The sequence below is a fragment of the Marmota marmota genome, unplaced genomic scaffold (genome assembly GCF_001458135.2).
Source record: "Marmota marmota marmota unplaced genomic scaffold, marMar, whole genome shotgun sequence".
NCBI lineage: Eukaryota > Metazoa > Chordata > Mammalia > Rodentia > Sciuridae > Marmota > Marmota marmota.
The window spans coordinates 56,528,944-56,556,125 of record NW_025999968.1 but is presented as its reverse complement, the minus strand read 5'-3'; the positions used below and the strand labels follow the sequence as shown (position 1 = coordinate 56,556,125).

The 27,182-nt window shown below is 51.3% G+C and overlaps 1 protein-coding gene across 1 annotated transcript in view; it reads right to left on the bottom strand.

Moving 5' to 3' along the window:
• Positions 1-421: 421 nt before the first annotated feature.
• Sim2 (SIM bHLH transcription factor 2) overlaps positions 422-27,182 on the bottom strand; it is a 46,543-nt gene continuing 19,782 nt past the window's right edge. The window contains exons 4-12 of the mRNA XM_048803946.1: positions 26,340-26,448; positions 23,217-23,302; positions 20,713-20,912; positions 16,392-16,498; positions 6,085-6,232; positions 4,537-4,705; positions 3,442-3,850; positions 1,433-1,493; positions 422-467 (exon numbers count right to left, since the gene is read on the bottom strand). Of these exons, the coding sequence (XP_048659903.1) occupies positions 422-467; positions 1,433-1,493; positions 3,442-3,850; positions 4,537-4,705; positions 6,085-6,232; positions 16,392-16,498; positions 20,713-20,912; positions 23,217-23,302; positions 26,340-26,448 (1,335 nt within the window). The remainder of the gene's footprint in view (positions 468-1,432; positions 1,494-3,441; positions 3,851-4,536; positions 4,706-6,084; positions 6,233-16,391; positions 16,499-20,712; positions 20,913-23,216; positions 23,303-26,339; positions 26,449-27,182) is intronic.

Genomic DNA, 27,182 nt, shown 5'->3' with positions numbered 1-27,182 from the left:
GGAAGGGGGAGTAAGAGCTTGACCGTGTACTTGGGAAGCACACCCATGGCCACACACAACAGACTTGCATGTTCACCCCCTTGGTCTTGGCTTGTTTTGTATTGAAGAAAGGACAAAAAAAAAAAAAATTTTTTTTTTTTAAATCATGAATGACTTTTAAAGACAGTGGAGTTGTTGTCTATTCATGGGACTTACAATGATCACATTCTTCCTGTACCTAAGAATCAAAAAGGGCTCGGAAATCGGTAGGCTTCCTCTTCCTGCATGCTAGCTGCCAGGGCGAGGTCGCCCTCCTTAAAGTGTATTTATGGAGTTGCGATGCCTTAAAGCCCCTGTTTTTGAGCATCAGAGACCGGGCTAGATGCCTTAAGCTGGATTTCAAGGTGAGGAAACCGAGACCCCGGCGCCGGGTAGCTTGAGGTCACACGTCGATGCCGCGACCTTGGGCTCTGTCTGAAGATGGACCCCTGGAGAACAAGGATGGGCGGCCGTGTCCCGACCTCAGGCTGCTCCGGGTCCTCCCCACGGGGGTACATGGCAGCTAGGTCACGCCTCAAGGTCGGCTGCGTTCTATTAAAATAGTTGTCTCTGTATAAATTAATTTATTGGTGCATACACAGCTCGCCCCTCTCCTCCGCTGGACTTTGTGAACTAGGAACCAGAGAAGGCCTGGCCTATGGCTTCTCCCTACGGCCGCCCTGCCTGGGCGGAGCCAGCCCGGCGGGTCACCTGCCGTTGGTGATGTCTCCCATTAATCAAACCTACACCTTGCAAGAATCATGGTTTAATTATGAGACTTATGACCATAAAAAAGAATACCCTTGGCTTCTTTTATGTGTGTACACACTCCATCAGAGCAGCTAGTGAGGTGTAGCTCAGTGCAGGAGAGAGGTGTGTGTACCCATCTGTGACCCAGTCACCTTGTGCATGACACATGTTCCTAAATTTGCAAAATTTAACCTGCATACTATAAAGCCAACTGATACCCTGAAGAGATTACATAGGGTCCTTGCTGACGCAGGGTTGGCAAAAGATCAGTTTACGTTGTGAGAACACTATGCATTCTCACTTTGATTCTAGAAGGATGAGTTAAAAGCATGTGAAAACCTCTTTCTATTCAGAAAGGTGGAAGAATTTCCTAAATAAGCTTTGAAAAAGCAGCAAAGGGATACAGTTGTTTTTAGTGCAGAGCACATTGAAAGGTGGTAACTCAATGCATCTATTCCCTCAGATCCAATGGTGATATCTTTAAGAAAAAAAAAATCGTAAGAGTGAAACCAAAAGTATTGGAAGTTTATTTTGAAAACACTGCTGGTGCATTATAAAAGGGTCTCTGTTCACCTGTTACACACATGACACATTCATATGAAGCGCTCTTGCTATGTATAAAATGCAGAAAATGCTTAAAATGTGTCCATCATTTTCATTACACCCCTGAAGCAAGTTTGTCTTCCACAAGGNGCCGAACCTGCGCGCGGCGGCGGCGGCGGGCTCTGCGGAGACAGGCGATACGTTAGATGCTGGCATCCAGGGAGGGAAGGGCCTGCCCCAAGCAACGCCACCCCTCGGCCACCCGCGCCCAACCCTCGGGCTGCCACCGTCCTTCTCGCGCGCATTCCAGGCCCGCATTGTGCAACCACAAGGGACAATTGCAAATGTCCTGCGAGCCGTGTTAAAAAACAGGTGGAATTCGTGAGGACTAATGTACCTAATGCTGCATACCAGGGTACGTCGATGGTGATCAGTATTAAAAACTGTTTATTCTTTGGTGGGGAAGAGGGTACTTTCTTGAAAGCCAGTGGACCCCTTCCACAGCACTGGCCGCTTTTCCATGTCCGAGGATGGCCTTGCCGGCTAATGCCACCTTATTGAACAACAGGGGTCTAGAGGCTACCAAGGCCCTCCAGTCTACCCTGGTTTTTGCTTATCCCTGGAGAGGCGCTGTTAATTGCCCTGCCCTGCTGAGAGGATCATAATTAAACCAGCCTTCTCAATTACATGCCTGACATCAATTAGCAACCTGGGCTTTTTACTTTATGAGGACCTTTGTCTTCCTTTAATACTCAAATGATTAGGAAGTTGATCACAAATTGCCTCAAATTAACATCTTTGGTGTCCCCCCCTCCCACCAAGCTTATGATATGCAGGTAGTTATTAACCTCCTTCACTTTTAAAATATCAATAAAAATCAAATTCTGTGTATCATATCAATACCAACCCCCAAAGAAAAACCAATTATTTTTAAGTCCATCTCAAGTGAGTAATATCGTCAACTATTGTCGAAACCCTTCACTTTGTTTTTCTTCCCTTGGCCGTTCAGAATGATCCCTTTCTTGGCTTTGTGAAGGACCCAGTGACCGGGGGTACTGGGAATACAAATCTGAGGAATACCTGGCTCTTAGGACAGGCCCAGGCCCAAGACAGGATGGCAGGCCCTGATGGCTGATGTGGTCCTTTTTAAATTGTCTACTTTTGAAAAACATTTCCTCATGATCATCAAGAAGGTTAGATTCCTCCCATGAAATCTCAGGTTTGTATGAATCTATCTCAGCCTCCTGGGCACATCATCTACATTTACCGCTATCCTAGTAACAGCCGCAGGACATTCACACCATCTTGGTCTGTAGTCTGAGCCTCAGTCAGGTCTGGGTGGATCAGGTATACATCTCCTGCAGCTAACCCTCAGTCTCCACCTTCCACCCTCTTCTTGGGGTTGGTCCAACAAGTCAAAGGAGTTGGCCGGTGTCCTGAGCAACTGGTGGCACTCCACTAAGGACTGCTTACCTGCCACCAGGGGGAGAAGGCTGAGAAAGCCACTCTGATCTTTGTTGTGGTTTGAACTGGCAAGTCAAGGCAGACACATCACATGGCTTATGATCCTATCTGACTGATGAAGAGACTGAGACCTGGAGAGTTTGTTATTTGTTCTAGATCTGGTGAGTGGCACTTTTGTCCCTGAGCCCATGGATCATCACTACTCTTTTTCTGCACTTTGAAAGCAGCATGAGAAGGAAATTGGAAGCCTCTTTGTCTCTCAAGATCATTTTGGGGTAAAGTGAAAAGTAATCGTGTAAAACAACAGACCTATCGATCCCCAGCCCAGCCCAAACAAGAATAAGTAATAAATAAATAACTGGACCTGGGGGTTCTCAAAACCTGGGAGGGGGTTTGGAAATCACAGGTCTCCCTGTGGAGAGGAGGATGCCGAATTTATATGGAGTCTGAATGCTCAGCGTCTCTGTCCCCTTTATAGTGCCACTGGTGTGCACGAGGCACAGGGGACTTTCTCTCTTGTGAAGCACAGGAGAGCAGGGAAGCTGTACTTAGGAGCAGAGAAGGGCAAGGTTCACCCAAATCCTGAGGACTCCGTTTCTGTCTGCCCCCACCACCACCTACCGCCACAGCCCCCAGGCGGTGTCCCCGCCTGCCAACAGGACCCACCTTCGTAGTTTGGCACGAGGCTGTGCCGGGCAGCGTTCGTGGGTGGTTCGGAAAGGTTCTTAGCTGGAGACGGGTTGCTAGGCACTAGGGGGTTGGCATAATGCCACTGGCATTCGCCGCTGGCTGGCAGCGTGCTCAGGAGAAAGCGTGCCACCTCACACGGGGATCCCTGGGGCTGCCCGAACTTGGCTGGCAACATTGGCTTTTTACTGCTGAAGACATGCGAGTCCAGAGGGAAGTGTCCGTAATGGTAGGAGAAGGGCAGGCTGTAGGACGGCGTGTACAGAAGGTCACTGCCTTCTGAATGGAGCTGCTGTTCTGGGGGAGCCGAGGCATTTACGGGGGGACTGGCTCTCCAGCTTCCCAGCTGGCCACATTCCAGTTTGTCCATTTGGAAGGAGTTGTATTGCTGCATGGAAAGAAGACGGATGGAGGCTAGCCAAGGGGCTGTGGGTAAGCTATGTCCCTGCCCCATGCCAAGGTGGGCCTACCCCAGTGACCCACCCCCTGGATGGAAAGAGACCCCCACCCCAAACTAAAAACATACCAAATGCACATGGACACTTGTTATAGATGACAGAACACCAAGTGCTTTAAAAGGGGGAGGGGAGGGAGCACACTTGTAATCCAGCTGCTTCGGAGGCTGAAGCAGGAGGATCACAAGTTTGAGGCTAGCCTCAGAGACTTAGTGAGACCCTGTCTCAATATAAAAAGGGCTGGAGATGCAGCTCAGGGGTATAGTGCCCCTGAGTTCCATGCTAGAACTAAAAAAATAAATAAGGGGTTTCATTTTTAAAAATTTATTATGAAAACATGACATATGTGATGTGGTTCTAACCCCTATTTACATGGAGTCTCACAGGCTCATGTGCCCTCCCAATGGTCTTCTAGTTCCTATTCTTGACAAGTCCACCTGGATGTCAGCTGTCCCCAGGCTGTGTCACCACCCTATGGGCAGGACATCCTTGGGGACCCGCTTCATTCTATAGAGATATCCAGCTACGTGTTCAGAGGGCCATCACTCCTTAGCATACCCAGGGTGTCCCAAGCCCCTGGAACAGACGTCAGCTGCATCCCGTACCACGTGAGGGTTACCTGTGGGGGGTAAGGGTATGTCCTCAGCTTTGTCTTCATCTTTGTGTTTTTGGGTTTAGCTAATTTCCTAGTTTCTTGTGAGGTAGACAAGGTGGTCCTCCAGGAGTCCTGGGACTTAGAAGTGGAAACCTGGTCCAGTGACAGCTGAAGTTCCTTGTATTCAACGTCCCTGGAAAGCGAGAGCAGGCCTGTCATGTGGAGAGCAGTGGGGGAAGAGTGGCTTCCCTGGCTCCGTCCCCTGAGCGAGTTCCTTCTCCAGATTCCTCGGATCCTCTCACTGAGGTTGAGTGTGGGTGGCATTTGAGGACAGGACAGCTCAATCTTGTTATAAAAGCTGCCTAAAGCCCCAAGATGGTGACCCAGGAATGCTGGCAAGATTAGTGCTATTTGGCCGGAATCGAGGGAGGTCAGAACAGCCCTCTCCAATCCCATACAGCCCCAAACACGATTCCTGGGGACATCGTGGGCCACTACGGCTGTCAAGGCAAAAGGGAGGGCCAAAGTGCCACTAATCACATCATCTCATCTCTGGTGCACATCTGTGACCCGGCTGATTCCTGTTGAGCACCCGGGAAGCGGGAGTGAGGGGCCCTGTAAGAGCTGGGAGCCTGGAGTTGGCCTTGTCGGCTTTCACACCAGGGGCTCCTGACAGCATCAGCATCCTGGCAGCCAGCTCAGCATTGTGTTCCTGGAAGGAGAGGCGGCCCCCCAAGTCCAGCCAACACCTCAGTGCTCGAGAATAATAACTAAGGGCGGAATCATTTCTCCCTTACAGTTTTGCCGGGACCGCTGTGCAGCTAACACACAGAAACCCAGCAGTCGCTCTGTGCAGAACCTGGAACCAACTCCTCATTGCCTTTTTTTTTTCCCTTCCATTTTTTGAGATCAAACCCAGGGCTTTGTGCAGGCTAAGCAAGTGCTCTGCACCCCTGGCCCCACCACTGCATTTAGAACACAAATGAGGGCTCTTTTCCTGGGTGCTGGGGGACCATGAGGACATCGAGTACAGGACTAAGCCTGGGGTCAAGGTGGTTTAATACACAATAGCTTTGGTGGGCAGAGTGACTCATGTTCAGTTGCTTCCAATGGCCTTAAATGTATTTGCAACTGAACTTGACCTTCGGGAGTTTTCAGTATTCTCTGTCATTTGCAACAGGCTATATGGATAGATGATGGGAAATGAGAGATTTCCTCTGTCCCAAATCGCAGAAGCATTCAAGATGGTTTGTGGACATGGATTATGTGAGCTTGTATTCCTGATCCAGATGTGCACTTCTTTGTACCCTGTTCAAGGTGGGGGCTTCCCCCAACCCCGCCCCTGGGCTCTGTGCTGGGATCTGAGGTCCCCCCAGCACTCACTCCTCTCTGCTGAGCGTGGGAAAATCTGGACCCTCCCCCAAAACTGGACTCTAATTTTGTTCAAATAAAAACAAAACGGGAGACAAATGAACGGTTTTGGAAAGAGACAGAGAGTTAGGTGACACTTTTGGAGCGATGCAATGAGTGGCAGGAGGAGGAGCAAGGGGAGGAACAATAGGGCTGACTTACGTGAGGACATAATTGACACTCACGATGCAGTGGGGCCGGGACGAGCGGCTGTTGTGCACGACGGTGGCGTAGCTCTGCACCCACACCCAGCCGCCCAGTTTGGACAGCAGCCGGTAGTACTTGGTGGTCACCTGGCCCTTCACCAGCACTGCAAGCACAGGGTGACATGAGTCCACGGGCCCCGCTCAGGGATGCCACCCCACCAAGGACCTGCATCCTGGGCCTTAGGGCCAAGGACCCCTCTGAACTTGATGGAAGAGTCAGGCACGCTTACACACGCACTCACACCCAGATGCTGCCTGCAACCTCAAGGAGTCCACTAAGACCTCCGAGTGAACAGAACTGCTCCACTGCAGGGAACAGCCCCCTGGCAACTCGGTACCTGGCAGGGCAGAAACGTCCATCTGCTTTTTTAGAATCCAACATGCCAGTTATGTCTTAATCCCCCCAATCTTTAATGGCAGAGGGGGTGAGTGATGTAGTTATTTAAACAAAATAAAGTAACTGCAGGGCACTGGGCTAGGAATCAAATGTTGCTGATACCCAGACACTGTGTATTCACAGCAAAATCGCTTGCTACTCTGTTGCCATTAAAATTTTCTTCCCAATTACCCATTTTCTTGGGGCCAATTCATTTCCTGTGTTGCTCGGGTAGCAAAGTCCTCTGCTTGGTGACATAGTTCCTGAAAATTGGGCCTGTGGGCCCATCTTCTATGCATGGGTGCAAACCTCAGTGCTGAGCAGCTCACCCAAAGCCTCAGTGGACTCTCCCTTACAGCTCTCAAGGAGGCCCATGGAGGAGGCCTGGGGGGGGGGGCAAGCGCCAGAAGCTGTGTGTGGGGAATGGAAAGAGTAAAGCTCCGCCCCAGCTGACCACCCCCAGCTCCAGAACATTCCTGTTTCTCAAGGTAGGCCTAGCACCAGACCCCCAACTAGCAGCCGCCTGAGCAGAGATCTGGGGAAGAGACCAAAGGGGCTAAGTCTGTGACTGTACTGGCTATCAGCACCACCTGCAGACTCATACAACACAAATTCAGCTGTAGTTGTACCAACAAGACAAAGCCCCCTTTCATCCCCACCCAGACATTCCCCAGGCTCTCCCTGCCATTTATGCTTTCTTTCCACTTTAACACCCACATCAAAATATTTTGGTGCAGAAGGGAAAAATGCTACAAATATGATAGTCAAGGAGTTATTAACCTCAATATATAAAGAGTTACTACCAATTAATAACACTAAGACCCCGAAAACAATACAAGGGAAAGACATTAACAAACAATTCACCAAAGAAGAAACACAAATGGGCAAAGTAATGAACATGTGTTCAACTCACTGAACTGACTCATAGAGAACCCATCCATCAAATCAGCACAGTGTAGGGCTCCCTCTATCCCAAGTGTCCAGAAGACGCAAGTCCACAGAGACAGAGAGCAGATTTGCAGATACCAGGGGCTGAAGGGGGGAGGGGTATTAGGAAAGAACGGTAACAGGACTGGGCTGCTTCTGGAGACCTTGAAAATATTTCAGAATTAGAAAAAAGTGATAGCAGCACAGCACTCACTAAAAACCACGGAAACGGTTAAAAATATGAGTTTATCTAAGGGAAAAAAAAAAAGAAATAGCAACAGGCAATCTGGCTAATCTCTGGAGAAGGTGTTCCGTGTGCTGATGGAAGGGGAGTCAGCCTGATCCTTTGGGAAAGCAATGTGGTGGCTCATCCCCTTCCAGGTTTCTACTTCCAAGAATTGATCCAATGGAAATAAATTATGAGCAATGTAAACACAGACTAATGTACAAAGAGATTCGATTTGCTTAAAACGGAAGAAGAACGTTTCGGGGAGATTTACCTGCCCGACAATGAGGGAAAGGGTAAATAAGTTATGGAGTACTATGCAGCCACTGAAACAGCGATTCATAAGAATTTGTGAAATGCAGATGACATAGCGTTAAGACGAGATTCAGGAGTGCACAGAGCAGAACCCTGATCATGAAAGAATGAGCTCACATGCGTTTGCACACGCACCAACAGTGATCTTGGACCAGCTACTGACCCTCTTGTGACTCAGTTTCCTCGTTTATAAAAGAAGGATAACCCTAGCCCTACGTCATATGGTTGTTGGGAGGATGAGGCCCTGTGTGAAGATTTCTGCCATGGCGGACACGGCAACATGCCACAGTTCACTTGCTCACTTGTTCTCTGACTGGTAAAACCACAGGTAATTTGCATTTTCCTCATTTCAGCTTTTCTTCATTTGCTAGATTTTCAACAAGAAGGAGGTGAGAGTTTTAGAAATACAGGGCCACATCTGTCAGGGCCACATCCGTCAGGGCCACATCCTTAGGACACATGGGACAGTCCTGCTGTGTAACAGCCATCCCACCCCCTTAGAGAGGCAGCTCCCTCTGGGACGGTGTAGAGACCTACTCTTTCTGTCCAGAATCAACACGGCAGGGGCAAAATCAGTGCTGATGAGTGTAGACAGAGGCAGGATTGAGAGAAGCTTTGTAGCGCTTCTCCTCGGGGGGCTTGCTTTTTAAGCAATAATAACCCCAAATGAACCAACAAAAATCCCCAAGGTTTCTACGTCCAGCTCTTATTTGCCTTGTTTACTCCATTACCGCAAACGGCGGCTGACAGTCTGAGGACACATGGGACTGTGGGAGGAAGAATCAGAAGGTTCTCTTAGCCATCTCTGGGGTGAGCCAACTTGTTGATGGCTCCCATATAACCAAGAGATGCCACCTAAGCAAACTGGAGTCCCAGGCATCAGGGTTTCTTTCTTTAACAGAAATGCTTGCTGGTCTCCTGGACTTTAAAATCTATGCCTAAACCGGTCGCAGTGGTGCACACCTGTAACCCCTGTGGCTCAGGAGGCTGAAGCAGGAGGATCGCGAGTTCAAAGCCAGCCTCAGTAACTTAGTGAGGCCCTAAGCAACTTAGCGAGATCCTGTCTCTAAATAAAATACAAAAAAGGGCTGGGGATGTGGCTCAGTGAGTAAGTGCCTCTGGGTTCAATCTTCAGTACAAAAAAAACCAAAAAAAATCCATGCGTAGCAGTGCCTGGAAAGCACCATGGGAATACGACCTGAGCTTTTCTTTTTTCTGATCTTATACTTTACTTCCTCTTATTTCTTACAACACTCCAAAAAAACCATTCGTAACCATGTCAAGCTGGATAAAATGAAGCCAGTTTATCCCGCATATTTTAAGAATCAAATTACAGAAATTGCCGAGACCTTATTATCTCGGACCCTCCCCGACTATCATTTTTGTCTAATTTCTGACTCTGCTATGATCAGGCTAGATACAGAGACCAAACAAGCAGATACTTGGTTTTTTGATTTCCTGGGTTTTTTTTTTTTTTTTTTTGCTTCCCTATGACCCACGGCAATAGTCAACATATCAATCCAAATCAAAATCCTAGACACTTAGTCACAACATTCCTTGGTCTGCATCAATTCTCCCTCCAGTCTGTCATCCTTGATTAGCTGCCTGAAATGATCCCAGGCTACAGAACTATAATGTAAATCCCTTCTTGTGGTGGTGGTGGACGAGGTGTCCCCTCAACCATGAGTCCCGAGGGCAGAAGCCTGCGCTGCGCCCCTCTGTGTGTGGCATCTCCAACTCCACCATCGACGACGTCCTGGATTCTGTGTGATCCATGCTTAGATGAAAGCCGCTAGTCCTGTTTTTCTCCCCACCCATGCTGGGAGAGAAATTTTAGTTCCATAAATATACTGTCCAGAGAAACAGGCAGCCTTCCTGGTTCTTCTAGAATTCCTCCCGCAGGTCTGGGCATACTTCTATTCTGTTTTAGATTTTTTTTTCTTTTACTTCTCTTTACCTCCCAGTATCAGGGATTGGACCCAGGCGTGTTCTACAACTGAGCTATATGCTTGGCCCTTTCTATATTTTTATTTTGAGACAAGGTATTGATAAGTTGCCCATGAATTTACGATCCTCCTGCCTTAGTCTCCCAAGGAACTGGGATTGCAGGCTGCACCACCTCACCAACTTTTATATATATGTGTTGTAGAGGGACATGATGACTTTTACTTATTTATTTATTTTTATGTGGTGCTGAGGATCGAACCCAGTGCCTCACATGTGCTAGGAAAGCGCCCTGCCACTGAGCCACCACCCCAGCCTGCCATCTCTGTTTTACATTTTAAGGGTAGAAAAGGATGCTGCAATGCCTGTCCTGGATTGAATGGACAGTGTCTCCCCCGAAAGAGATAGATATCAGATCCTAATCCTCACAACCATGGATGTTTGAATGAGTCTTTGCAGATGTGAGCAAGTGACAGATCTCAAGACAAGGTCCGTGGGCCCCACTTCCAACAGCAGGTGTCCCTGTAAGACACACAGAGGAGACACCATGTGAAGATGAGGCCAACTGGAGTGATATGGCCCCAACCAAGGGACACATGAGGCCACCAACAACTGAGGAAGAAGGAAGGCCCTCCCCTGGAGCCTCTGGAGGGAGCTTGGCTCTGCGGTTCTTTGACTTCAGACTTCTAGCCTCTAGAACTGAGAGACAATAACTTCCTGTTGTTTCAAGCTACCCAGTTTGTGGTAATTTGTTACAGCAGCACAGGAAACGAATTCCTCACCCTGCTGGGAAAAAATGGTACAAGCAGTCCCTGTGCCCCCCATGGTCCTCCTCTACCAGGTGGGACTCCAGAGATTATGTAGTTGGTGATGAAACCCATCTTTTGGGACTGGGTCTCTATTTCCCAGTACAACCTCCCCCACCCCCAACACTACACCTGCTAGTTGGAGGGTAGATGGACCAGGAAGAAGACATGCCAAGCCCAGGGGAGAGAGGAGTCTCCTAGGGAAGAGCAAGAAGGCCCTTGCCACAAGCAGCCTCTTGATCTTGCCCTTCTCAGTTTTCAGAACCATGGGTTTCATAAACCTGTGTTCTTTATAAATCACCCCACCTGTGGTATTTAGGTTTTTTTTTTAAAGAGAGAGAGATTTTTTTAATTTTTTTTTTTTTTTTTTTTTTTTCANATTAGCCAGATTGCCTGTTGCTATTTCTTTTTTTTTTTCCCTTAGATAAACTCATATTTTTAACCGTTTCCGTTTTTTTTATTTTTTTTTTTTTTTTTAGTTTTCAGCGGACACAACATCTTTGTTTGTGTGTGGTGCTGAGGATCGAACCCTCGAGCGCGCTACCGCTTGAGCCACATCCCCAGCCCAGACTCTGCCACTTTCTATTGCCCTATACTAACTTGCCCACTCCTGCTAGGTGCCTGGCCCCCTAAGCATCTGAGCTTATGACTACCGTGTGTCCTTCAGAGAGTGTTCTCCTCGGCTCTATGCTAGTTACTCTAATGTCCTATAATTTTGTCATAACAGTTCTGCTTAAAATTTTATAAACTACACATTCAGGCCCCAAAGCCTTTCTGGGACATGGCCTGCGTTCTCTTCTGTCATTTCGGCTTGGCCCATTCTGGATAGGGGCCTACCCAAAGAGGTGAAATTCTCAGTCCTGTGGAAGGTCACGATTCTTCTGAACCATGGACACAGAAGCCCACCAGGTGTCCCTCGACACCTATCATCAGGTGCGCAGACACGGAGCCCTCCCCACCAGCCTGTCCTCTGCTCACCCCTAGGACCTGCCAAGTCTCCCAACGTAGCAGAGAGGGTGTCTGGGAGAGCGTGGCCTCTCTAGTCTGAGGCCAGATGACTGCATCGTGCCTGGGGTCCCCAGGAACCTCCGCATCCCCACAGGAGTGAGGTGGGGTGGGTGGGAAGGCCACAGTCTCTCCTGTGAGGTCCCGTCTTCACTTGTTGTCATGGAAGGTTCTGAGGTAGACCTGGCCCAGCCTCACTTGGAGACCTTCCCTGGGACACCAGGCCCACTTGCCACTGCGGCCCACAGAAGCCCCCCCTGGGCTGCGGTGCCACTCACACTGACCCCAGAGGCCTCCCGACAGCACTGCCAGGCTCTGCTTTTGCTCACACTTGACTTTCTGGAAGGCTGTGAGTTATTTTTCTTGGGGGACCGCGATGCTGCAGACCCCATGGACTCTCACTCCCAGTAAAGATAATATTTAAAAAATGTGTGAAAACCAGCTGACTGTGGCTCTCATGTCCAGTTAGGCCTCTGCAGGGCCTTGGCCCTGTCTCCAGAGAGCCTGGCTTGTGCACACCAGTGTGCAGAGTGTAGTCTTAGGAACCTCACAGTGACCCCACTCTGGTCCCACAGGGTGGCTGCTGCTTGCTCCGTCCCTGTGCTCAGGGATCTCACCAACTGGCAGGAAGGAGCATCTGTGCCTCTCACTGTGAAGTCCTAAGGAGCCCAGGTGGGTGGGACAGTGGCCTAGGGTACCTGCAGCCATCTGTGGAGGAGGGAGGGGGAGCAGTAGAGGCTGCCAATGTCCCTGTGTTCCTAAGAGAGCCAGCAGGCCAGGTCTAAATGATCAGAGCAAAGGACTCAAGAGCCATGATGCAGCTCTGGGTGGAGCAGGGCAGGGCAGGAGGCTGCAATGACAGGCCAGCCTGGGGGCCTCCTCTCGGGCCAGACCCCTGAGCCCTAGCACCATGTGGCAAGACTGAAAAATCACATTGCAAAGTTACGCCTTCAGCCTTCTCAGCTTCTCACCGTGCTCTCCAAGCCGCCCGGCCAGCTGGACTGAGGCAGCCCGGCCCACGACTTGGGTGAGAAGCAGGAGGGATCGGGTCCCCTGCCCATGAGGTTCCCTGTGGAAGGCCTCACCCTCCTACCTCAGAGCGTGACTGTGCTTGGAGACAGGCCCTCAAAGAGGTGATTACAGAGGCCTGGGGTCACATCATTTATGTGACTGGTGTCTTTACAAGAAGAGGAGATGAGGACGCAGATGCACTCGGGGACATCCATGTGACGGCACAGGACAAGGCACTACTTACAAGCCAAGGAGAGGGGCCCAGAAGGAACCAACCCTGCCAACACCCTGATCCTGGACTTCCCGTCTAAGAATTGTGGAAAAATAAGTGTCTGTCACTTAGGCCACCTCGTCGGCAAGTTTTGTCATGGCCACCCTCACAATCTTGCCCAGTCCCCATGAGGAGGTGAAGGGAAGAAAGGACTTGAGTCCCTGGGTGGGCTCTATGGGGCCAGCAGCAGCCGGACACATGGCCCCAGGAGGAGAGGTGGCAGCCACTGGCACCCAGCGGAGTGCAGAGAACTGGCCTGTATGGGGGCTCCCTCAGCCCTCAAGCAGGAGCTGGACGGGAGGACGTTGCAGCTGGCCAACAGGGTCCCAGGCAAGGAAGGCAGAGAGGTGACGGTGCCCCTGAGAGAGGTGTGGCCCCACCAAACAGAGAGAAGTCGAGAGCCAGGGCTGGCAGGTGAGGGGAACTGGTGCAGGCCGGTGCCCGGACTGCGTCACACAGCCCCAGATGGTGGCCAGGGGAGTGGGAGCTGAGGAGGGGCTGGGGGAGGCTGACCTGGGCAACAGCCGGTGGCCACTCCCGCTGCCTGCCTGCTCTCCCTCCTCAGGCCCTGCCCTGAGATCAGTCCTCAGGCAATGACTGTCAGGAGCTGGAGTCTAACTACCTCCGCTCCCTCTCCCTTGGGCTCCATAACTCTGGGGCAGGGGCCCACACGGGCTCCAGAGTCCCGGAGACTGAGCATGAGCCGCCGGTGCAGTAGCCCATAGAGGCAGACTCTTCCTCCCTGCTCATTTCCCTCTCCCCACCCATGTTTCAGTTCAACTAAACAACTGCCCCTGAACTCCAAGCTCAGGGGCTGTAACTGGAGTTTAAGGAAATATAACAGGTGCCTCCCAGGGATGGAGAGCTGGGACCAGAAGCCTGGCGCTGGCCTTTCTGGCCCCAGTTCTGGTCCTGGGGAAGAAAGGGGAGCCTCTGGGATCACACACTGAAGAGGTTTTGAAGTTGCCAAAGTGTCACATCATGAAGTCCCAACCCCACCACCCCGGCTGCTGGCGATATGCCCTTACTTTATCTGATGAGTCTGGCTTGGGAGAGGAGGGGGTTAGGGCTTGGATCTGGAATGACCCCCAAAGTCTCTTGGTGAAGGCCTGGTTCCCACCACAGCAAGGTTCAGAGCTGGGGCTTTAGGCAGTGGGTGGATCCCGGGGACCCTGACCTCATCAGTGGATCAGTTCATGGATCAGTCCATTGATGGGTGACTGAGCAGCAGGGAGGTAGGAGCCATCAGAGGAGGTGGTCACTGGGGAGAGGTTTCCTGTCCCCCGGCCCTTCCTCTCTTTCTTCCCCTGCAGCTTCCTAGCTCCCATGAGTGGACGGCTTTCCTCCGCGGAGCCTTTCCCCCCTGACATTACTGCCCTCAAGCCAGCTGCCTGTGGCTGCATCCTCTGACACGATGAGCCAGAATAAATCTTTCCTCCTCTAAGTGTCCTTGTCAGGTATTTTGGTCACAGTGACAGACACTGAGGGTAAACTGCCAGGTTGAGGTCATGGCTGCCCTGAGGGCTGTGCTACCCACGCACAGGGCCTGTCTCGACGTGGAAGCGAGCCATGAGTTCTGGGGTCGGCTCCCGGCACTCTGCTGGGTGAACGCCTGGACTCCTCGATGCCAGCCCCTCTAGTGCACCAGGAAACCCTGGCAGAGGGGAGGCTGGGCAGACACAGGGGCTCACGGTGGATCCAACCATGCTCGCCCTCCCTGAGCCCGGGAAGAGGGTTGCTGTCCCCTCGTCTCTGCCAGAGCTGCTCAGCCCCAGCCACCGTCAGAGCCACGGAACGGTCGCCATCATTGCTACTATTGCTTTTTTCTGGTTTTCTTTGATTTGCCCATTCTGGCCCTGGCCAGGGTCACAAGGGCCACCTGACTAGCATCACTGGGACCTTCATGATTTTTCCAAAGCACAAATCCTCTTAGCTTCTCTCAGGGAAAGGGGTTCCATCTCCAGCACCACAAATAAAATAAAAATTTAAGAAGTGAGGACTTTGAACGCCACAGGTTCTCTCTCCCCGGGCTCAGAGGCCTCGTGGGCAGCGTCCAGCCACACTCTGAGCAACTCTCTCCCGTGCAGCTCAATGCTGGCTTGAAGCCCCCTTGCTGCAGCAGAAGCTCCCAGCATGCTCCTTCCCAGGAGCCCGTGGGATGGCTGCCCCCATTGCACTTCCAGCTCCCTCAGGGGTGAGGCTCTCCTACAGACTCCATCCAGACGCTAAGCTGTTGCTTTCCTACCCACCTTGGTCTCAGGAGTAACAGGGATGCTTATGAGATTGTGATTTGGAAGAAAGGAAGGAAGGAAGGAAGGAAGGAAGGAAGGAAGGAAGGAAGGAAGGAAGGAAGGAAGGAAGGTTGGTTCACAACTCCGAGTCTTCATGTGCAAGGAGTCTGCCCAGCTGAAAGTCCTGATTGCCACGGTCTCTGCCTGTGGCGACACGGGGAGAAGAAAACAGCAGCCACACCCTAGTGATGCCGTGTTCCACACTGCACAATGTGGCTGCAGACAGAGCTGCCCCGGGACCTGCCGCCCACCTCCGACAAGATACCAGCACTTGTCTTCTAACATCTCTTAGTTAACCCAGCAAAGCCAGAACAGAGGACGAGCTCTCTGGGTCCCTCTGCAGGAGACCGGGCTCCTCTGGCCATCTGTATGAACCCACTAAACAGCAGCAGGAAGAGGAGGTGTCCACTCCATCCAAATTATTCTTTGCTGCATTTGGACTCTCGGAGTGTCACTTTGATAGTGATACTTCGGTGACTGGAGCATCCCCTCTGAAACATGCAGATATCCCCAAATCACCTCCATTGGCCGATCAAACACTGTTCTGTTCACTCATTCCAAGCTGATTTCTATCATGGAACATGTAGTCCTCCCCTGAGCATCGCCAGCAGGATCGGGGTTCAGCAACTGGACTCTGCTTAGGTTTGACTCCTAGATCTGCCACCTCCCTGATGAGTGACCATAGGCAAGTGGCTCTACCTCACTGGACCTCAGCATCCTCAACAGTAGAAGGAGAAGCATGCACACGAGACTCCCCCTCACTGGGTTAGTAATCTGTTTAATCCCTTAAACCAGTCCCTGACCACAGTTAAGTGCTCAGGGGTCAATTCTTCTCTGGTTACTGCCATTATTCATAGCTGGTGTGCAGACTTCATAGAGAAGCTGGATTCCAAGTCCACGATCTGGAATCCAGGCAATTCCCCAACACCCTGCACCTGCCGGCTTCATGAGCACGTTCTGGAGAGGATGCTCGAGAACAGGCATCTGTGAGGAAGCCCCTCGGAGGCTTCAGGCTCCTCTGGACACTGTGCCAGGCAAGGGATGCCCCCTGCCCGGCCAGCTGCCTCCCAGGCCCGGGTGGTACTACTCACGGAGGTGGTGCGCGTAGCGGAGGTGGAATGCGTCGCAGCCGTGCACGTGGTGGTACAGCGTCTTCTCAATCAGGTCCTGTGGCTCATAGCCTGTCAGCTCGGTCACCCTGGGGGAGGACGGCAGCTCCGTGAGTCACATTGCTCTGCAGATTGCCTTTCATTTAAACTAATATTGGTTTTGCCAACTAATCAAGTGCTAAAAGGCTCAGGGGGGAAATGTTGATTTTGGAAACTGAGAGTGATCTTTTTTACAAGAAGCAAATCTTTGAAGTCTCGCCCAATGCAGGATGTAGCACTATTTGTGAGCAGGAATGTTCTGAAACCCCTGGCTCAAAGTGTGTTTGGGATGGCTTAGGACTGCGGGCTTTTTCAGGGGTGAGCTTCTCTGAGGGCACATAGGAGTGAGCTTTGATACCGACATGGGGAGAAAGAGGCTATGATGACAGCAATCCTCTATTTCAGGCAGAGATCACGTTTTGCACTTTGTGGACGGGCACTTGGGTTGCTTAACTCTCCACTCCATGCTGGACACTCCTAATGGACACAGTTGATCTCTGGGACCCTGCAGTTGGGTGATTCCTACTAATGGGAATTATGGAAAACTGCAGATGTTTAAGCCTCGTATCACTAGAGGATTATCTCAGACCCCCCAGGAGCAGTGGGACATCTGAGGATATTGTGACTAGAGGGCAGACCCGAAGCTCTCCATAGAAATGGGAGCCTCTATCCAGTGCCTGTGGGACTCTACCCCTCTTTATTCCGTCAAGCCCTGGGCAGATTAATTTCCCATTCCGGCTCTTTGAAGAACAGTAGCTGTCAGCATCCAAGACCACCTCCGCACTGAAGGCCTGGGGTGGCTCTGTCTGTAGGTGAAACTGCGGTGGCAATGGTCGGATTCCCCAGCTGCAACCCCCGAGCTGGGAGCTGTGCCTTTAGAGGGGGTGGTCCTAAGCCAGTGTTGTGGTGACAGATATGCAGAGACAGATGAAAGAGGAGGACAGGAAGAGATTCCAAAGGCCGCGAGACTATGGTGAGAATCAGTCCTGGGGGCAACAGTGAGGAGGGAGCACCCAGGAAGGCCAGGGCGCCCGGGAGGGCCTACTAGGCAGGGTATGAAATATGTAAAATATGAACTGCAAATTAAACTGGGCGAGGACCTCACCACCATTCTCGAGCCCGCTTCCCCTTCTGCTGAGCTCTGCTGGGGCTTTGGGTGGTAAGTCTCTGGAAGCCTCTGGGTTCCCAGGAGGGGCTCCCTATTTGGTGTGCACATCCCCAAGGTGTTCCTACAAGGTGGGAAAGGAATGGGGGGCTTGAGGCAGAGAAAGGAGACTTTACTGCCTCCAGTCCGGTCATTCAGGGTTCAAGGGACTTGTCTAAGGGCCACCTAGAACTTCAAGCCCCATCGGAGTCAAACTCCACGTGGCAGGAAATTGAGATGTCTGGCTTCCCCCAAAAAGAAAAACAGACATCTCCACAGCGCGGGATGAAAGAGGCTTCTTAGCCTCCTCGACGTCAAATTATAGAACAAGGGCCCTGAACGTGTAAATGAATCAGAAACACATGTATCGAGTTTCTCATCAAAGTACATACTGGCTTTAAAAATTAAAGGGAAGGGGAAGGGCTTGGCAAGATGCCCTCCTGGTTTTTTCCAAACCTCTAGTGTCTGAAGACCTGTCACAGGGATCTGCCAAACCCCAAACATCGCTGGGTTCACCCATCCTTAGCAAAAGCTCCAGCTACAGTTTCAAAATGAAGTGCCACAAACCCCTAGGTACCTAATGTCAGGTCATGCTGAGTTCGGTTTTGCCTGGGACCATCCTGGGTAGCATGCCAAGGGCCCCCTGAAGCCTACCACCCTTGCTCCTGTGACTTGAAGCCACTGGGCCTCTGGCCAAGCCCTTGCTGTGGCTCCTGGGGTTTGGACCAGAAGCTGACGCCTCCACCCAGCCTGGCCACTGCTGTCCCTCCAGTACTGGGCCAGCCCAAGCCACTATCCCCTGGCCCATAGGCCTTTCAAAAACCATAGGAACTGCAACCAAAGCAAGACCACAGTGACCTTGAGAGATTCTCCAGTGCACTTTGGCCCCTGAACCCCTCCTCCATGAAGGAGTTCAGAAAAGCCTGAGGCTTTACTAGAAGCTTCCTGATACTTAATAGGAAGTATTGCAGGGCTTAGGTGGGGACAGGAAGTCTCCTGTGAGTTTTTTTTTTTTTTCAGGGGGGAGAGGTACTAGGGATTGAACTCAGGGGCACTCGACCACTGAGCCACATCCCCAGCCCAATTTTTTGTGTTTTATTTAGAGACAGGGTCTCATGGAGTTGCTTAGCACCTCACTAAATTGCTGAGGCTGGTTTTGAACTCACGATCCTCTTGCCTCTAGCTCCAGAGCCACTGGGATTACAGGTGTGCACCACTGCACCCAGCCTTTGAGACCTTTACCCTTTTTCTCTAGTTTCTCCAGGGGTGCAGCCCTTACAGGGAGCTTCACAGACCCTCACTGGTACCCCACAGGCCGTATCTGAGGAACTCGTCAGGAAGCAGCCCGTCTTCCAGCTAACCACCTGCACCCTTTGCTGGAAGACCCTCTGCATTTCACAGTGGTGTGGGCTGAACAACTTGAAAAGACTCCACATCTTCCCTCTGGGACACCCATTCTTTCCTCTCCTAGAGAATTCACTGGAATCTCAGGGTGATTTTTGTTTGTTTGTTTGTTTTTAATTGTCTGAGAAATATTAGGAGGCAAAACAAGGGAGAAAGTAGTTGGATCCTCCCTAGTTCCCTCGGTAATGACCTTGGACAGCCAATTTCCAGCCTGCTTTCACAAGTGATTCCTAAATTGGGAAAGAAGTCTCCTGTCACTGCATGGCCCACTGCAGGAGGCAGCTGGCCTGGCCTCCTCCCGACAGGGGCTCCTTCTTCAGGGCAGGAAGAGAGCATTTGTCACCCTTGGGCCACCCTCAAAGGTGTCAGCAGCTCCCCCAAAGAGTCCTAGTTGCCCTTGGCTTGCAGTTTCTGTGACAATAATGGTGACTCTCTAACACCACCTCTTGCTGCTCCTCTGTCTTGGATGGTTCGGAGATACAATCATGGTAAGCTCAAGTCATTTCTGTCTCTACCTCCTGCCCCTACCTAGCTTTGTCTTTTAAAAGTAAAAAAGTAAGAATAACAAGTAGTAGCCAGGCACAGTAGTGCACACCTATAATCACAACTACTCAGAAATCTGAGGCAGGAGGATTTCTTGAACTTCTGGTTCAAGGTCAGCCTGAACAACATAGAAAGACCCTGTTTCAACAAAAAAAGTGGGGAATATAATCAGTAAATCCTAGCTTCAGGACACACAGGAAACAAAATGGATATATCCCCTCTCCTAGAAATCTCAGCCACATATGCCAAGTTAAAAGAAGGATCTGACAGCTCATTCCTGCCTGCACAGTCCAGGAATCTATGGGATGAAAAACAAGGTGGCCTTGCAGGCTCTGGGTTTGCAGCTGAGGCTCTGAGTTTTCTGTTTCTCATCTCTCATCTAATTTCATCCTTCTCTAGTCTTGTGGTAGCCAGTGCATGGACAGGTCTCTCATTTTGCAGATAAGAAAATGGAAGAGGCCCCACAAGCCAAAGCCTCAAGACCATACATGAGCAAAAACATCTCATCATCCCCCACAAAAATACAGTTATTACTTGCAAAAATAAATTTCAGTTAAAAAATAATAAAAAGTACAAAGACTTTGAGGCCAGCAGCCTACCCTGGGAGAGACCTGAGGCCGCTCTGGCACAGCCTCCAGAGACAAGAATCGGTGTGCCTCTGCCTCACTCACGCTCCCTTCCCCCAGCCCAGACACAGGCAGGGCACCAGCTGAGCTTGTGGTCAAGTGTTCCCCCAGGGAAGGCGACCTCTCTGCTCCCAGCCTCCAGTCTGCCATGGCTGTGGGGGATCTGAGGGCTTCACACACTGCTCAGTGTGGAAACCCATTGGTTTTAAAATCCTACCGGCTTGGCGGAGAGACGAGACATATTTCTGATGTTGTGGGCCTTCAGAAAAGGATAACTTTTGCCCACAACACATATTCCCATTCCAAACACCGCTGAAATGATTCAAATATAACTTAATTAATTAAAATAAGTCCCAGAGTCCAAAGCTGAATTAATTCTTTCCATTCATGACTAGATTTCACTAAATCCCTTTCTAATCCACATTCTTAGTAGGACTTATTCCTTGTTATAGTTTGGCTTAACATCGCGGAGCTCTCTGGGGCCAATTTCTGTCATCGGTATCTTCCAGAATGTCACAGCAGTGCTGTTGGCAGGTGCCACACTCACCTGGAATCCAGGAATATCAGCTTCAGATCGAGGCTGGCCCTGAACATGAACATGTTACTGTGCAGCTTGATCTCTGTGATGGCACTGGGAGGCAGGGACTGGCCCACCGCCACCAGCCCCACGATCTGGTAACAGGAGTCGTACAGGGACATGTCCAGCATGTATTGCCTGATCTTCAAGTAGCCGCTGCAGTGGATGACCTGGGGGAGCAGAGGGCAGGTCAGCTGGCCGTGGCACCCACTCCTCCTGACTCCTTTCATGGAACGCCCCCAACCCAGGTTCTACCGAGTATGTGGCCAATATGCTGACAGATGCCTTTCTTAGCAGACAGTGTCACAGTAAAATATAAGGGCTGTCTTATTCTGTCAACCATGAGTAAGGAATGTCACAAATTAGGGCTTTCTTACAAAGGATGAGTTTATATGTAAGGAACCCACTGCGAGTCGTGCTTAGAGAACACAGCAAGACCTTCTTAGAAGACAGCCATTTGTTTCACTAACGCTCGCTTCAGTAATTAAAATGCTTCCCACCTTCCTTTGGGACTGAATTTGACCTCTGCATCACTTGACATGCTCCTACACTCCAGTAAATTAAGAATCCTTTCAATAGATTTTTTTTTTAAATCTTCATTTTTATGTCTTTTAATTTCATGTATTTTAATTCAAGATCTTAATAATCAACAAGTCAGAGTGGCTATCTAGAAGGCTTCCAGTTAGAGCCAAAGACCATGTAGGCAAGAATGCACCAAGTTCAAACAGGAACCTCTGTACCACCTGAAACCTGATGAGTAGAAGCATTTATGCCAGTTAAAGTCGGTAACAGGCTGGGGCATAGCTCTGCAGGGTATAGCTTGCCTGGCCTGCATGAGGCTCTGGGATCCAGGATGGCAAAAAACATATTAAGTCAGTAAAATCGTGCTAGAATCACGATCATCGTAACTGCAGTGGTACAGACTAACATTCTTAGCCTTCAAGTTCTCTGTTCAAAAACCCTTTCTCCAGGATCCCTCAAGGTATTCATCGTCTGTAGAGCTGGAAGAAATCTCCAAATCCTTGTAGTCTATTCTCCCATTTTACTGAACAGGGAGATGAGGACAAGATAGACAGGTGATGTTCTGCTGCAGATTAGACAGCTGGACAGTTAATAAGCAGCAGAAACAAGTCAAGAGCCAAGTCTCCTGAAGAATGTCTCGGGGAGAGGCCGGGCTGGTGGCTGCCCATCCTGGCCCAATGCGGCTTAGAGCCTGGGACAATTAAAAACAAAGGGAGCAGGGGCTGGGGGAGCAGCTCAGTGGTAGAGCTCTTGCCTCTCGGTGGCAGGCCCTGGGCTCCATCCCTAGTATGGCAAAAATAAAATAAAACAGAACAAATGAGGGGGTCGAGGTCCAAGGGAAGAGCTCAGAGTGAGGTGGCCGAGGAGGGCCCAAGGGGAAGGGTCAGCCTGGAATGGGGAAGGCACTGGGAGGAGCTGGGGGGAAGGAAGGCCCTGGGCTGGGAGGGGCTGGGAGGGGCTGGGAGGGGTGTTCCAGAAAGAGAGGACAAAGACACAGATGCCTCCTCTTCTCCCCACCCTCCTCCCTCCTCTTCAAAGGAACAAATGTTTCTAGAAAAGGCTCCTAGCTGCCTCCAACTGCAGAGTGACTGATGGCTGTGACCTCTCAGGGAGGACAGCAGAGAGGATCCTGGAGGCAGTGGGGAGCTCAGAGAGAGGACCAAGGGTAACAGGCTCCTGGGGCACAGCAGACTTCCTTAACCCACGTCAGCTACCTCTGACATTGTGGAACGACACTGCCAGCCGGCTCTGCAGGTCACCTGCTCCTAGACGTCGGAATTAGCCAGAGCAAGCGACCTGTCTGGAAGACGGATGAGGCCAAGGAAGAGCAGGGCTGGGCATGGAGGTCCCGGCTCCACAAGGCTCACCATCCTTCTCCCTCTCTGCTCCCCTCCTTGAGTACACAACGAGGACAGCCACCCTCCCGTCCAAGGGCTGGGGTGACTGTATTCACCAGACGTGGTACCTCAGAGCAAAGCTCTACTTGGCACCTAAGAATGGGCCCTGTTATCACTGTCAAGCTCATGATCACCAGCCCTGGATGATGGAACATTCCAGGGTAAGAGTGACATCTCTGTGCTCTGAGCACTCACTATGGCCCGGGACCTTGCCCAGGAATGTGGATCCTCAACAGGGGCAGCTGCTACTGTGGGACTGTCCAGCATGCAAAGTGGAACTTGTGGGCACCAGGGCAAAAGTCTATCCTGAGCCACAGCCACTTCTGGTCTCGTGGGACGAAAGCCAGCCAGGCTGGACTATCCCTCTAAAGCACCAGCCCTTACATGGGCCTCAGAAGCAGCCATGAGCCAGTCACTCGAGACCTCTGCCCTGGTGGGGATGACACGTTCGGTTCCGAGGCTTCCCTTCTGCAGACATCCTTGAGTGTGAGGCGGAATACCAAGTACCCAGTGCAGAACCGCGGCCAGCTCTCCGTCCCCCAGGGCCCTTCATACCTTGTATCCACTGCACGTCAGGCCCGCGTTTCTTTTTGCCAGGACACACTTCATTCGGAGGAAGAAGGACCTCTCTATCTCGTACTCTGAAAGCAGGAGCGAGGTTCCATGGGCCACTGTCCCACCTGCTTCCCATCTCCCCCCACACAGCATCATGAAATTCCCAGGGCCACAGTCAGAGGCCTGCTCCTCTGTGCCCCGACCCTGACCCTGAGACCTTGCTAAGGTCTGGGTGGGGAGGGGAGAGACTGGCCCTGTCCTGGTGTGGCTTCCACAGGTCCCAAAAGAGAGCAGCTCAAATCTCAGCCACAGCCTGGAGGCCAGCCTGGAGTCAAGGGCAGGGCCTGGCAGAGCTCCACCGGCCACCGTCACCTCCTAGAGGCCACAGAGTAGCTTGGCATCGGGAGAACTTCCTGGCAGTCTTGGAGTGGGTACCTGAGATACCACGAAGGCCCAGAAGAGTCTGACTCCCCTCAGGTAGCAGATGCTAAGTGTCAGTCACAGCGTAGGCTCTTTCCCTGGCAGAGGGGGCCAGCCACTCATACCTCCTACCAGCTGCACTGTGGGCGCTGGGTGCCGAGAACCACTGTGGCCAGAGCAAAGCTTTGGCCCGCATTTCTAGCCCTGGAAGGAGCAGCCCTTGTCTCCACCTCCCCAGGGAACCCCTCACAGCTTAGCCAAGCCAGACCTTTCTTTCCTTTCTTTGAAAGGCCCTGTGCATAAATCTCTGTTCTCACTCTTGCAAACATACAGGAGTCCTCCTCTGCTTTAAAGGACACCAGCCCTCGGAGACAGCAATAGAGAAAGGCCACACCTCCGAGTGAGGGGCTGTCACTCCACTCTAAATAGACATTTGTTGGCGGTTAATAAGTTTATCTATTTATTTATTTTGTAAATAAATACAAGGCCCTCACACATGCTAGGCAAGTCTCTAGCACTGTGCTACATTCCCAACCCTTTTCCATTTTGAAACAGGGTTTCACTAAGTTGCTGAGGCTGCCCTTAAACTAGAGATCCTCCTGCCTCAGCCTCCTGAGAGGCTGAGATTACAGGCATGCACCATTGTGCCTGGTGATAAATTTATCATTAAAAAAGGATTGGGCCGGGCATGGAGGCGCATACCTGTAATCCCAGCGGTTTGGGAGGCTGAGACAGGAGAATTGTGAGTTCAAAGCCAGCCTCAGCAACTGTGATACATTGAGCAACTCAGTGAGACACGGTCTCTAAATAAAATACAAAATAGGGCTGAGATGTGGCTCAGTGGTCGAGTGCCCCTGAATTCAATCTCCAGTAACCAAAAAAAAAAAAAAAAAAAAAAAAGGGCTGGAGTGGAGCAAGGTCTTCCACCGTCCCTGAGGACACTGCCTCATGGAAGTCTGGGAATCGACTCCGAGGCCTCCTTCGTTCCCCAGCTGGACAGGCCATGTGCTTTACCCACAGTCCTCCTGTCTGAACCAGACAGGTGTCACTGGGGTGTGGAAGCCCACGTCTCAAAAGTACCACCTGGTCTTACTCATCCGGGGGGAGGGCGCACTTCTCACACATTTCACCATAAAACAATGGGGTTCCATCCAGGCAGAAAATCTGTGAGTGAGAAGAGCACCGTGTGCTCGGGAGCCCTGCCCGCACCCCTGGGCTGGCGCTGCAGGGAGTCAGCACTTGTTGCCTCTCCTCTAGGACTGCTCTCCACCTCAGCCTCGAACCCCACAGTAAGGGAGTAGACGGGCCTCACTGTACCCCAGCTGCACTTACTTTCATTCTTTCAACACTTTTCCAGAGGCTACAACACAGGAAGGGGAACATGAAACCCGGGGCAGTAGCAGAAGGCCACTGCCAGGCAGGGGGCGCCCTGTGCGGGGGTTTTAAGCAACGACATGGTGTTCTGAGGAATTCTCTAGGACTCCTGCTATCTGTGTCCAGCTTTGAAAACACGCCACAGTGGAAGAATTAGTCATTGTTCTTGCATGACTCTCTCGGCATCGTTTTTTTCATGTTGATTTAGACGCCATCCCATCCCAACGACTATCACAGGCTGTAATTATAGTCGGGCCCGTCTTGTCTCAGAAGCTGGCACACCAGACTCTTTCCTTGGAAAGGAACAGCGAGATCAACTGCTGCTGGACAACTGAGTATGCGCTTCTGTGGTCCCTCCTCCAAGCCTGAGGGTAATCTTCCCCAGGAGGGAGCAATAAGAATGAAAGCCATATTTCTCCTCCATGGCTAAATGTCCTCACCACTTTGAAGTCTTTTATTTGCATTTTGTTCCACTGGGGAATTGGGGCCCCATTGGGTACTATAGTCTAAGGCATAAGTGAGACCCATTAGCCTGCTGGCCTCTCTGAGCTGTCCACAAAGAGGCCAGGGTCCCTAGAAAACTTCTGTATCTTCCCAGCATTTCTTATGATTTTGTGATGCCCAGGACTTCTTAACTGATTTGTGCTATGGCAAAAAAAAACCTAGACCCCTGCTCAGAGTAACACTTTTAAATGCACAAAATAAAATGCATATAGTTACAAAACAAACCAACTGCGTAGGAAAGTAGTTATCCCAGTATTCAAACACATAGTGGCACGCCCTGAACATGGATGTAAGTGTGCTATTTTATCACTACATTAAATAACAAGATTCAGTGGTGGCTCTCATGACTTCCAGAATTTTGCAGTAGCCACGAGCATAAATGATATGTTGAAATGTCCACCATGGCTACAAGGTAACATGAAAATAGCAAAGCCACTGTCCTCCTGCTCTCAGGATGGTTTACAGTCTGTGGTCATAGCAAAGGAACCGCTGTCACCCAGGGGAATTTCAGGTGTAGTTTTCCCTAGGCAGTTTCACAGCCCCCTGGGCGGTATCCTCAGAAGCTGCAGCCCAGGTCTAGACCCGTGAGGCTGCAACCTGCAATTCTAAATCACGAGCACCTTCGTCCCCGGCAGCACTGAATAGTCTTTGGCAGTAATGGGGGCTGGTTTAAATAATCTGGTTTAAAAGAGGCCAAAATGCACCTCCCACTTGATGGGGCCAAGTGTTGCCCTGGTAACCCCTAGACCTTGGCAGGTGTGGTAAGCCAAGCCCTGGGTCATAGTTAAGAACGTGGCCTTGTTTACTTTCACCTGGAGGAACTACCTTGGAGCAGGTGATGGTGAAGAGGCGGGTGGGCGGCGAGGACAGCCGTCATCTCGTCGTGGTCGGATGGATGGATGTACTCATAAATACTGTTGCCCGTGAGCTCCACCTGCAGGGATGGGAGGGGCAGAAATGTCACCGTCTCTCCAGGGTTGGCACCAGGGGAAAGTGCAGGGTGTGCCACATGCTCACACCCTGCTGGGGTCAGGACTGGAGTCTGCCCACGACCCACACCTGCGTCAAACGTGGAACCTTTGCCTCCCCACAGCCCAGCTCTGAACTGCCTACCATGCCTGAGAAGCCAGAGGGCCAGGCCTGAGCTCAGAGCCGGGGAGGTCCAAGCAGGAAAGAACGCCCTGGAGGGGCCTTGGAGGGGCCTGGGCAGCATCCTTCAGACAGAGACAGCTCAAAATGGACTCCGACTCTCTGGGCTCTGTCCTGCACCCCCACTCACATGCTGCCTGCCTGAGATAGCCACTACGGCCCTACTGTGCTCCCTCCCAGAGCCGCGTCCACTCCACCTCTCAGAGCTGACCAAGGGACCACGGGAGGCTCTACTCTGACAAAGCCCCTTTCTTCAGCAGCTCTGAACCGTGTGCCTCAGGCACTGCCAGGCCTCTCTCACACTGCCAGAAATGTGTCTCTGGCCTTCCTGGTCCAAGATGACTGTGCAAATTCTACAGCTCTGGCCCAAGGGTGCGGCTGTGTCTCTGTGTGACCTGCAGGAGGGACTGGGGCCACTCCAGCCAGCCACATGACGTGGTGGTTATTTCCTGGGGTTGCTACCTCAACACCAGGGTAACGCCTACTTCCAGACACGCCCCACAGGGGGGCCCCAGGGCA